Source organism: Arachis hypogaea, chromosome 3, assembly GCF_003086295.3.
Source record: "Arachis hypogaea cultivar Tifrunner chromosome 3, arahy.Tifrunner.gnm2.J5K5, whole genome shotgun sequence".
Taxonomy (NCBI): Eukaryota; Viridiplantae; Streptophyta; class Magnoliopsida; order Fabales; family Fabaceae; genus Arachis; species Arachis hypogaea.
This window is the reverse complement of record NC_092038.1, coordinates 9,672,432-9,684,654: the sequence shown is the minus strand read 5'-3', so window position 1 is coordinate 9,684,654 and position 12,223 is coordinate 9,672,432. Positions and strand designations below refer to the sequence as shown.

General features: G+C 33.1%; 3 protein-coding genes across 9 annotated transcripts; all 3 read left to right on the top strand.

Annotated features, from left to right (window-relative positions):
• The first annotated feature begins 226 nt into the window (after positions 1-226).
• On the top strand, positions 227-4,209 carry LOC112789380 (putative disease resistance protein RGA3). Its single transcript, XM_029295943.2, has 2 exons — positions 227-549; positions 647-4,209. Exon 2 carries the CDS (start codon positions 1,041-1,043, stop codon positions 2,106-2,108), a length of 1,068 nt encoding a protein of 355 aa, XP_029151776.1. The 5' UTR covers positions 227-549; positions 647-1,040; the 3' UTR covers positions 2,109-4,209.
• LOC112772648 (transcription factor bHLH162-like) lies at positions 412-961 on the top strand. Its single transcript, XM_025817619.1, has 2 exons — positions 412-549; positions 647-961. Exons 1-2 carry the CDS (start codon positions 412-414, stop codon positions 959-961), a joined length of 453 nt encoding a protein of 150 aa, XP_025673404.1.
• A 3,576-nt stretch (positions 4,210-7,785) lies between the features above and the next one.
• On the top strand, positions 7,786-11,638 carry LOC112789381 (transcription factor-like protein DPB). Of its 7 annotated transcripts, none has more exons than XM_025831246.3 (10): positions 7,786-7,962; positions 8,435-8,771; positions 9,039-9,118; positions 9,356-9,399; positions 9,726-9,788; positions 9,897-10,043; positions 10,149-10,217; positions 10,373-10,471; positions 10,799-10,869; positions 11,119-11,638. In XM_025831246.3, exons 2-10 carry the CDS (start codon positions 8,548-8,550, stop codon positions 11,351-11,353), a joined length of 1,032 nt encoding a protein of 343 aa, XP_025687031.1. In that variant the 5' UTR covers positions 7,786-7,962; positions 8,435-8,547; the 3' UTR covers positions 11,354-11,638. The 7 variants fall into 7 exon arrangements, with proteins under 7 accessions (XP_025687031.1, XP_025687028.1, XP_025687030.1 ...); XM_025831243.3 differs by having other exon boundaries at positions 7,798-8,035; positions 8,454-8,771; XM_025831245.3 differs by having other exon boundaries at positions 7,811-7,962; positions 8,454-8,771.
• The last annotated feature ends 585 nt before the right edge of the window (positions 11,639-12,223 follow it).

Genomic DNA, 12,223 nt, shown 5'->3' with positions numbered 1-12,223 from the left:
TTATTTATTATTTTTAGTCAATCAGACTAATTTCTTTAGTTTAGCAATTTAATATTATATTTTTTACTAATATTTTTAAATATTAATAAGTCAAAAAGAATAAATTTTATTGATCTTCTAGTATTCATGGTAAATTTATTTGAAAAAGAAATAAATGATGTAAATAAGTAAAATATTGTAGTGATATTTATACATTATAATTTGGCAGTCACCAAAAAAAAAATACATTATAATTTGGCTTCATCTTTCTTATTGACAGGCTTACTTTGTTGGCATTTCTGGAAGAATAAAAAAATTTTTATTGGTGTTGTTAGTGCTGCAAGAATGACTGATGCTGTTCGCTTCCTTCTTGCATGAGCACACAAGAAGATTATTAGATTAACTTGACCAATTTCTTCTTATCGTATTCATATGGAGCAATTCACAAGCCAACCTCTTTCGTCTTCGAGCAAGAAGGATGATAGAAGGCTCATAGAGAGCCATAGAAGGATCCTGATGAAGAACCTCTACTCCAAACTCAACTCTCTTCAACCTAATTCTAACACCAAGGTATCAACGCAAATTTCAACTTATTTTCATTTATTATGTTAAATTCACTTGAGAGAATTAATTCTGTCATATTTGGTGTGGTTGTTGCATGATGAAGAAAGCGTTGCCGGATCAACTGGATGAAGCCATCAACTACATAAAGAGCTTAGAGGAGAAGGTGAAGATGGCTGAGGACAAGAAACAGTCCTTATTGGTTGGAAAGAAAAAGAGGTCGCGTCCTGCTGAATGCAGCAGCAGCTCCTTCACCGATTCAATGGCGGCTTCTACTTCTCTTGAGCTTGTTATGGCAACTTGCTTGGATACGCAGTTCATGTTCAATGAGATCATTCGCGTGCTGCACGAAGATCACCACATCGATTTCGTGCACTCAGACCTTATAGCCAAGCTCATGGACAAGCTGTTGATCCTTTGACGATCTCATAGAAAAGTTGCAGTTTTCAGAAGGAGAAAGAGGAGACAGAGCTGATGAGAAATTGAAATGGTTACATCTAATGCAAGATGTTGTTCGTTTGGAAGAACATCATCTTTTGCAGAAAAATTCTCTGAGTTTGCAGAAGCTACTGAAGCGTTTCAAGTCTCAAATATGTCAAATCCTTTACTTCATTCTCATGAAGGGAAAGAAGGATAATCTTGTCCTTGCCCTTGCCATTGGCAAAGCAGAAGACCTTCATACTCTGCCAGAATTACCTTTATCTTATGTCAAAGATTGCTTATATGGCAGAGGTGAAGAAGAGAAGTATATTCTGGAAAGCCTACTATCATCAAGTGAACAGCAAAAACAGATCAAGGTGATTAGCATAGTGGGAAAATCCGGGGTAGGCAAGACTTCGTTGGCTGATGTTGTTTACTTCAACCCCAAGGTTTTGGAGTGTTTTGATCTTAGAGCTTGGGTTACTTTTCCCCACAAAGTCACTGCTACCTTCGTTGCAAAGAAAATTCTTGAGGAACTAGTTACTGATGATGATGGGGAAGAGGAGCTTGTTCCCGGTGATGATTTCGATAACTTGAAGAAGAGATTTGCTGGGAAGAAACTTCTGCTGGTATTAGATGATATTATGGTTGAAGATGATGCCTTACACAAGTGGGACATGTTAATTGCTTCCCTTGAATCTGCAGCTGCAAGAGGGAGTGCCATAATGCTAACCTCTATTCCCCATGACAATCCAGAACTACTCATGATACCTGCTTGTCATACTGTGCATCTTGATTCGCTGTCAGCGGAGGATGCGCTGTCAATCTTCTTGGTGCATGCTTCTTCTGGGCGGACGGAGCTTCCCGAACATCCTGGGGAGTTAGCAGCAGTTGGCAAGGAAATCGTTGGAAAATTGGGAAACCTTCCCTTGGCTGCAAAAATGATAGGGAGCCTCTTTCAAGATAAGCGAAATCCGGATCAATGGGTTGAGATATTGAGGAGTGAATTTCTGGATGCAGGCCATGCAAATCTCATCCCAATTCCTCCATTTCTAGTACTATGCTACCTTGATCTCCCTACGCGGATCAAACAATGCTTTCTTCATTTGTCACTATTTCCGAAGGGTTATCAATTAAAGCGGAAGTAGGTTGTCAACTTGTGGATAGCCGAGGGCTTTGTGGAAATCCCTGATTTTCAATCAAGTTTTAAGAGCTCTGAAGACATTGGTAATGCATACTTCAGTTATCTAGTATTGAGGTCATTTTTGCAGCCCGTTCGGTCTAGTGTTAGTTTTATAATGCATAATCTGGTTCATGACTTAGCAACCTACATGGTAGAGAAGTTAAACGATTGCCATTTATCCTCTAATCAAAGCACAGAGGGAATAAGCAATTTGATAAACTTGCTCCACCTTGATATGAAAGGTAGCAGTGTGCAAGGAATGCCTTTGAAATTTCCTGAATTTACAAGATTAGAAAAGTTAGCAAGGATGGAAGAAACTACTAGGAGTGAGTTTGAAGAAATTCCTGACGAAGCAAAGATGGAAACTGAATCCATAAGAAGGAGATTGCCACTTCATTTGTCAGCCTCAGATATACCCAGTTTGAAGAGAACTGATATTCCCAGTTTTGAACAGCAAATAGACCCAAAATCTTCAATGGCTAAAGCTGAGATTCCAGCGAGCATAAAACAAGAAGCTGTCCTTCCTCTTATGGATACACCTAACACAACTGCTCCTGTCAAGGTAGAAGCTTTAACCAGAGAAGATTTGGATGATGACAAACCATCCTTCAAAGTATTAAGGGTTTCAACTATATCACAATTCAAGTCCTTGCCTGCCAATCTGCACAGCCTAAAAATTGAAGGGTGTGAATCCTTGGAGGTCGTTCCAGATGATTTATTAGGGGGAATAACTACTCTTAAGCAGTTGTATCTAATCAGTTGTTCTTCTCTTAGATCCTTTCCTTACCCCGGTTCCTTGACATCACTTTACATCCGTAACTGCAGAAGATTGGAATTTCTCCCATCTGCAGTATCAAGAAAGAGGCTTCCCTTTCTCCATCATTTGTCCATAGGGAGTAGCTGTGATTCTGTCACTACCTTGCCCTTAAATATCTTTTGTCAACTCAAAAGTCTTTGTATATGGGATTGCCTCAATCTTGGATCGTTTCATTTTACTGGGGAACCTAGAGGTGATCTTACATCTCTGGAGTCACTAGAGATTAGAGAGTGCCCAATATTGGAATCTTTCCCAGAGGAAGGGCTGCATGCTCCAAGGCTAGCATCCATTTTACTTTCCAACTGCAAGAATCTTAAAAACTTGCCAAATGCTATGAACTCTCTCGCATCACTCAAGTCATTATTCTTACATAGTTGTCCACAGATTGAATCTTTTCCGCTTGGGGGATTGCCTTCAAATTTGGTTTTTCTATCCATAGCTTACTGTGACAAACTTACACCACAAAAGGATTGGGGGCTGTACAGTCTTGAGTCTCTGAGTTATTTTGAGCTTGAAGGTGGATGCATAGGCATGGAATCATTTCCAGAGGAGAATTTACTACCTTGCAATATCATCTCTTTACACATAAGCACATTGAAGAGTCTCAAGAATCTGGACTGCAAGGGGTTTCAACACCTGAATGCTCTTCAGACACTTGAAATTCATTGCTGGACATGCTTCAATCCTTGTCCAATCACGGGCTTCCTTCGTCCCTGGAGAATCTCTGCATTCAGGAATGCCCATTGTTGACTCTTAAGCTTGAATCCATGATGGGTGATGAATGGCATAAGGTGGCTCATATTCCAGGCATCCAAATTGATCACCAACTACTCTCTTGAGACACTCCCTTGTATCTCTCAAGTCACTGTCCACAAATTAAATATTTTCTACTTGGCTGCTTGCCTTGCGAGTTTAAATTTTCTATCAATAGCTTATTGTAACAAACTTTAAATGGTGCCAGGTGACACGCATTCAAGAAACAGTGTTGCATGCTCGAAATCCAAAAGCAAAACCAAACTGATAGATAATTAGATACAATGTTGTCGTTTGTGTTACTTCAAGAATTCATATATCATGCTGAGCTCTAGACTCAGAGTTTTACCACAATTCTGCTACACTCTGTTAGGTTGTTACTAAGGAGTTTGTGACCCTAAATATTATTAACCTCATCATATAATGTAGTTCTTTTTTTCTTTTTATGTGTTTAATGTACTTCAGTTTATTTATGCATTTAGTTGTAGTTGGATTCTTTCTTAGATATTATAGAGATAATATAGATATTGGTGTCTAATTTGCCTAAAAAATAATAGAGATAATATAGATCTCGCTTTTTACTTTTGAATTAATTAGTTAAAAAATTAGACACCATAAAAAATACATTTTAATAGTGAAATTCAGTATTAAAATCATTATCTTTTCTTTACAAAGAATATTTTAAGAAAAGAAAAGGGGGGTAAAAAAAAAAGAAGGAAGAATGAGCATTTTCTTTTGCTGATAAATTAACCTTAGGAATTAGGATATGTGATTTCTGAAGGATTACCATGTGTTCACAACACACACGCAGCGGAAGAAAATAAAGTAATCCTTAAAGATCTATTTTGTGTTTAAACTTTATTCTAATAATAAATATATATTAGATCAAATCTAAATATTTGAGTACGCTAGTAAAAATCTTTTTCTCCTTCGATGGTATGAAGGCACTATGCGTATCCACACCGAGACCAACATTTGCTGTCAACCCCTTAAGCAATGGACATCTGATCTAAATTGAGAAACCTCTTGCAACTCTTTGCACACCATAAAATTCTTCTTTAAGAATTAGTTTCACATACATTTATGTGCATAGAGGTAAAGGAATAACAACCCTTGTTATTCTCTCTGTCTTTCTCATGTTTTCCTCTACTCTTGGCATACCTATATATAGTATGAGATTTGTTGTTGATTTTAAATTTGAATCTCAATTCAATTTTAAATCATATCTTACTATTTTAATTTGAATCTTTTAAATTTATAAATCATATCATAATTCAATTTGAAACAGAATCAGTTAGGATCTCATCCAACTTTATAATTCAAATTTAGAAATAGAATAACTAATTATTTTCAAATCTCATTTAATATTCTCAATTATCATACTATTATTATATTTTTGGTGATAGCAAAAAATATAATAATATTCCATTTGAATTAATATAATTATTTATTTGATCAAATCAAAATAATAATTAAATAATTCTATAGCAAATATTAGAAAACTTGTTAGTGTGTGACCCATATGTTCAATACTAAGCGGGTAGTAAATTAGTCATACTAAATTTACTAATCAAGGTTGGTGTCTAGCAACACTCCTCAACGACCCGATAATATAAAGTAATATATTTTTACTAAGAACCTCAGAAGAACAAAGTATAATTCCTTCCATCTTTCCAACTCTTAGTTAACCCTTAGAGTATGGTTTAATTGTCAAACTCTAACTTGTTACCATTATTATAATAAACTGTGAATGACCTAAGAAACTCATTTCTTCATTCATTCAATCCCCTTGCCTAAGGTTTTATTCATCTCAGTCATTATAATCATAGAGCTCAAACTCTTTACCGAGAGTTGACGGATTCCTTATTGACTAATCATTAATTCTACAAGTATTTAAATCATACCCAATATCCATTCAACTAGCACCCTAGGGTATTAGGTGTCCGGAATCAAAGTATAATAAATACATTGTTAATTACTATGACAGTCGCAGGTCAAAGAAAACTCTATTACTATGTTCATCTTGAGAATATCCTATTGACAAATATCTGGTAATTATAACCATTAGGAATTCTCAAAGTGAGTCAATTCAGTCATATCTCTATATGCACCATCTATATATATAATTTAATAAATGAGATCTATTAATCTTCATCCAATGAAGACCATTATATATATTGGTCTTTCCAGATTATTAATGTCATTTTTAATAATCCTATGACCAAGAATAATTTAGATTAAATTATAAAAGATTTTTCTCTCAATATTATGATCATTGATAAATCTCTAAATTTAATCAAGGACCTTATTATATTAACATTTTAATATAATAACAATAACAAATTATTTGACACATGATTGATTGAATTGTGGTCATACTCCTTATTCCCAACAATTTCAAGTGATATGATAGACTTATCACTTATATCACCTATTGCTTGTATGTCTTTTTTCTCTTAAGAATAATGATGTATTGGTAAAAACTAAAATCCCTTTCAGAAAGAGATCTATAGAATTAACTCCGAATATGGCAAGAAAAGTTTATCTGAAGTGCAATTTACTTTTGTTAAGAAACCATCAATTTCTAAACATTAGAACCACTTCAATTGTGACATTAAAAAGTAATATTGAAAGAAATAAAGAAAGAAAGAATTATTTCTTTACTTTTTATAAAATCCAAACAAGTTAATCATGATTTAGATGTGTAAATTTTACAGGGACTTTTTTTTTTCTGAAGAGTTTGCTAATGTTAAGGTTACTAACGAGAGTTTTTATAATGAAAATATAAAAGTTTGATACTTTCAATGTAAATTTTTAAAAATTGATGAAAAATTTATTCCAAAAAATATATATGTGAATTTAACTTTTATACATTAGCAGTGTTCACTGCATGGAAATTAAACTATAAATTTTATATTTATTTATTTGTTTATTTTGGTATTTACTTTTTCCATTGAAACAAAGGAAAAAGGTGGGTATAAGACTCGACATTTGGACCATTAAATGGTATAATAATAAAATATATTTTTTATATTTTAATAATTATTAAATAATTTTATTTAATTTTATCTATAATTTAATCCGTTATATATTATTTAATTATTAAATTTATCTTTTATTTTATAAATTATTATTTTATTATTTATCTATTATGTTTATTAACCATTAGAAACAAAAACAACAACAAAATAGATTTTTCATTAACCATAATCTTTATAAATATTTTGGCAATACGAATCAACGAATTTTTTTTCTTGATTAGTTACGCTAGAAAAATTGTGTTTCTTGATAATTCAATCGATTGGACGTACAAAACAATGGATTGAATATCGCAAGTTTCTTCAAAATTCAATTGATTAGAGATGTAATACAATCGATTGAATTGAGAACTACAATGTATATTAAGCTGTTATAATTGTTCCACCACTTTTTTTTTATAAATTTATTATCTTATTATTCATTTATCTTATATTTAAAATTCTATCTTCAATTTTTTAAGTTTTTGTTTTGATTTAGATATCATAATGTTATCTTTTTCAATACCAATATTAATAATTGGTGAATAATTTATTACTCTTATGGTAATCGCAATCTATAGAAATCCAATTAATTTTTTATTATAGTAATTAATTAGTTTGTGAACGAGTCTTTTTCATTTTATGTGATTTAAAAAATAATTTATTGTTTTGATTCTAAAATCGAGGTTAGTAAATAGAATTTTTTATTTTGTAATTCCTTTTAAAATTGATATCCAACGGATTGTATTGTATGTCTAATCGATTAAATTATTAAGAAATACGATGGCATATGTAATAGATCAAAGACAAAAAAAATTTCATTAATTCACATTGTCAAAATATTTATAAAGATCCCGATCAATAAAAAATCTATTTCATTGTTATTTTTATTTTTAATGGTTAACAAACATAATAGATGAATAAAAAATAATAATTTATAAAATAAAAAATACATTTAATAATTAAATAATATATAAATAATTAAATTATAGTTAAAATTAAATAAAAATTATTTAAAAATTATTAAAATACTAAAAAAAATATATTTTGTTATTGTACTATCTAATAGGCCAAACGTTCAAATCCTATGACAAAAAGATGGAAAATGGAAAGCATTAAGAAGCGGGGTTTGTTGAAGCCGCATTCTCTTTTCCAAAGAGAACGAAGTTAGTTCCTTGTGTTCTGTCTTAAAGCTCCGAAAAACCCTAATCTCTCATTTAGGGTAATTTCTGGTTAGGCTCTATTTCTCAATACAATTGTTTTTGTCATTAAGAACTACGTCGTCGGCACTGCAAAACGATTTTGGTGAGTAATCGTAGTGTCAATATATGCAATTTTATTCTTATCCATTCATATTCATGGATGCTGAAATTGAGAGTACATATGATTTGATATGATGCGGCAAAAGAAAATCTTTTATTAAGATTTAATCTATGTATGCGTTTGGGATTGAACTGAATTATTACTATAGAAAGATTGTTTAGCTGTCCAATTTCAGTGTGTGTTATGTGTTTAGGTGAACCTTATGGCTTAGGAAGATGCCAATTCTTTGATTATTTGTCCCTTTTATGAGAAGAATTTGATGTGCTCTGTTTCTGCTGAATGCTGTTATGTATGTGTGTATGTATGTCATGAGCATTTTCATTTTGTTATTCTTACAGAATGGAATGGAAAGTGGAAACACTGGTTGATTGGATTATTCAGTTTTGTTCATGTCAAACAGGTTTACCACAACTGGTGTTCAATTCAGTTTTGCTTCCGTTCTGTCATTGTGGGTTTCTTCCCAAACTTATCGTTGAGTTAATTAAATTGTCGAGATGGGAACACAACCCGAGCAACCATGTCCTGAGGAAGATGACGAGGAGATGCTGGATCATGGAGCAACAATTTCGAGTCAGTCAATGTCAACAAGCAGGAGTGTGGGGTCACCGTCCAGCCGGAGTGAGCAGACAATGGCAACGCCTGCTAGTGATAACACTTTTCTCAGATTAAACCATCTTGACATTCATGGTGATGATGCTGGATCGCAGGGAGCAGTTGCGTGAGTCTTCCATTACCATTATCCTTTGAGCTTGTACTAAATCTATACGTTTGGTTCATATGGTACAAAGTGTTGTTTGACTTGTAGATTTTCTTTATTGATATATGAAATTTTTAACCATGCATTTTTTTCTCCTGGTCTGAGGTTAAAATATAAAAGGAAAACTTGCAAGTGTTAGTTATCTGCTTGTAGTTTCAAAATTCAATGCTGTCTTTGTCTTTTCTTTTGCCCCCCCAATTGGTTCTCATCCATTATGCTTATAAACAGTAGCAAGAAGAAAAAGAGAGGTCAACGGGCTGTAGGAGGAGATAAGAGTGGAAGAGGGCTCCGCCAATTTAGCATGAAAGGTTTTTTATTTTTCCCTACCAATTTGTTTTCTTTAACAAAAATTTCAGACCTTCTATGGTTATTAGGAGTACCTTTGATCTTGCAAAATTGAATTTGGTATGTCATATACAATTTGATTATGAGAAGATAACTGCAAAATTTTTAGCAATGATGTTTAGATGCCTTGTTGAAGGCATTATTGTTGGGAGGTCATGATGCCACTTTTCTTACTCTCATTTATTGTTGGCTGTCTCCAGTTTGTGAGAAGGTGGAGAGCAAGGGACGCACAACATACAACGAGGTTATCCCGTTACTTCAAATAAATCTTTTAATAGCTATAAATTTTGCAAAATGGTTTTCAGTTCTATTGTAAAGAAATTTATCTAAAGATAGAATCCAAACCAAAAAACGTGCAACAGTAATCAATGTATGTTTTATCACGTCTCTGTTTTACCCAATTTCTTAATGCTCTGAATTCTTTAAATATAGTCTACCTCTTTGGACTTGTTACCTACTATTATTAATATATTTGTTCATTTTATTGTAAATTGTGGTTAATGAATGCATCCTATTATCATAGGTATAATTCATTTTTAAATTTTATTGCGGATTTTGGTCATGTCATAGGTAGCAGATGAGCTTGTTGCTGAATTTGCTGACCCAAGCAACAGTGTTTTAGCCCCTGATCAGGTTTGCTATTCTTTGAATAAGTAACTTGTATACTATGTGCTTCATGCAGATTGAGGTTGTAAGATGTATGTTGTGTTGACTTTTTTCTTCCCGGTGAACCTTTGGCAGCAACAATATGATGAGAAAAATATTCGTCGAAGGGTCTATGATGCTTTGAATGTTCTCATGGCAATGGATATCATTTCTAAGGATAAAAAGGAAATACAATGGAAGGGTCTTCCTCGTACTAGCCAGAGTGATATTGAAGAACTAAAGGTTTGTAAACAATATTTAGTAGCAATTTTACTTGGCACCTGTTGGCTTCTTTTCTCACTGAGATGTTTGACTTTTTTCGCTTCTTCGATATAATTGATTCAACAGACAGAACGTCTTGGGATTAGGAATAGAATCGAAAAGAAAGCAGCTTACTTGCAAGAGCTGGAAGAGCAAGTAAGGAATGCTTACTCTCTAGTGATTTACTTTGGAAATGAGTTGTAGACCTTGTCTGCAAGGATATTTTGCACTTGATTACGGGAAGGCCCTAAAATATTTTTTTTATTTCATATTATTGAATTCTTGCTAAATAATTCTATTATTTTATCAAGTATGTAGGTCTTCAGAACCTCATAAAACGGAATGAGCAAGTATGTAGCTCAGGAAATGCTCCCAGTGGAGGTGTATCTTTGCCCTTTATTCTAGTGCAGGTATATTATCATCTCATCATCTCCTGTATTTTCCTTTTTGGTGAAATTTTACACTATAAATGGTTGAACAGTTTTCCTTGGACCTTAAATTCTTCAATAATTCTTACTTAAAATTGGTTGCAACACATGTTTGAACGAACTAGGTAGCATTTACATAATCAATTGGCTTAAGATTTGGATTTTATGGAATATATTGTTAATTCGTTATTAGATTTGACTTAACTTAAACTTGTAGGTAAATTTATTAGAATTTATATTCTCGTTTAATGTGTCTCTTAATGGATGTAATTTCTAATTAATCTCATTCCTGGATTCTGCAAATTGTAGACACGTCCGCATGCAACTGTTGAAGTGGAAATATCAGAAGATATGCAGCTTGTTCATTTTGATTTCAATAGGTAAGAAGGTTTCAATTGCTTTACCTTGCATTCTTTCGGAAAGAATGGTGAATGCTGACTGTATTTATCTTGTGTATTCTTGATTTTTGAGATTTCTTATTTAGTATAATCACATGGTCAAACAGCACCGCACTAGAATGGTCAAATGGAATTGTGTGAAGAATTGTTCTTCCACTTCCCTAGCATCTTATCGCTTGGAACTTTTTAATGTCGAAATTTAGTTTCTTACTTTCTATGCTCTCTTTGCAGTACTCCTTTTGAGCTGCATGATGACAACTATGTTCTCAAGGCAATGAAATTTTCTGAAAGGCCTCAGAACGATAATAATGTAACGCCAAATGTTACAGATGGCGGTGAAGGTTCTAGCATGTCAGGGTTGTTTCATGTGCAGGCTCCTACCACAGTTTCAAACCCACCCGTGAGGCCTCCATCATCACCACCACTTCCTGGAATATTGAAGGCCAGGGTTAAGCCTGAGCACTAATATGAACTTCTGCCATATTCTCTTGCCTGAGCATGTCTGTATATTTTTGTAAAGTAAGAATTAATTGATAGATCTTCATAAAAATCATCCAACTGGTATAGCCAATTCACCCTCTAGGTAAGCAGCAGATTAGTGGTTGGTCTGCTTTTCTGTATTTTTGGCAAATTCTTTGCCTACTATATTTCCTATTTTACTAACATAACTAATTATTTTTTCTTCCTTTAGACATTTTTTTTCTTTAACTTTGTCATTTTCTGGTTATAATAGAGAAATTGGTTAATACTATTTCACTGATTGTAAGCCATTCAGTCTTATGCCAATCCTAGTATTTGGGTTAATACATCTTATGTGTAGTAGGCCTTGTTTTCTTTCAATACATAAATCAAGTTTAAATGAAAAAAAAGGTTATTTAATACGATATTCTTTTGGAAGGTCATGGACTGCTTGATATATATATATATATATATATATATATATATATATATATATATATATATATATATATATGAAGCATCTTTTTTCCTATTTCTGGTTATAAAATATGCTTATTCATGCATTATGATGTTTTTATGAGCCGCACATTGTAGGGGTGTTCGCGGTTTAATAGAATCCAGTCAAATTTGAATTAATGCGGTTTTAGTCGATTTTCGGTTTGAATTGGATTGGATGAGCAGTTTAATTTGGATCGGTTTGGATTTGAACATTCTGCACAAAACCTATAGTCTTTAATTGAAGGCCATGTTATAGTTGGCAACGTAGTGACGGAGCCTCGAAGACTTGGTAGCTCTATAATACTAAGTTACCTTGAATCACATGCCTATTCTTCGACCCGACAAGTCAATGACTAATCCGTCACAGATTGGATCTCTA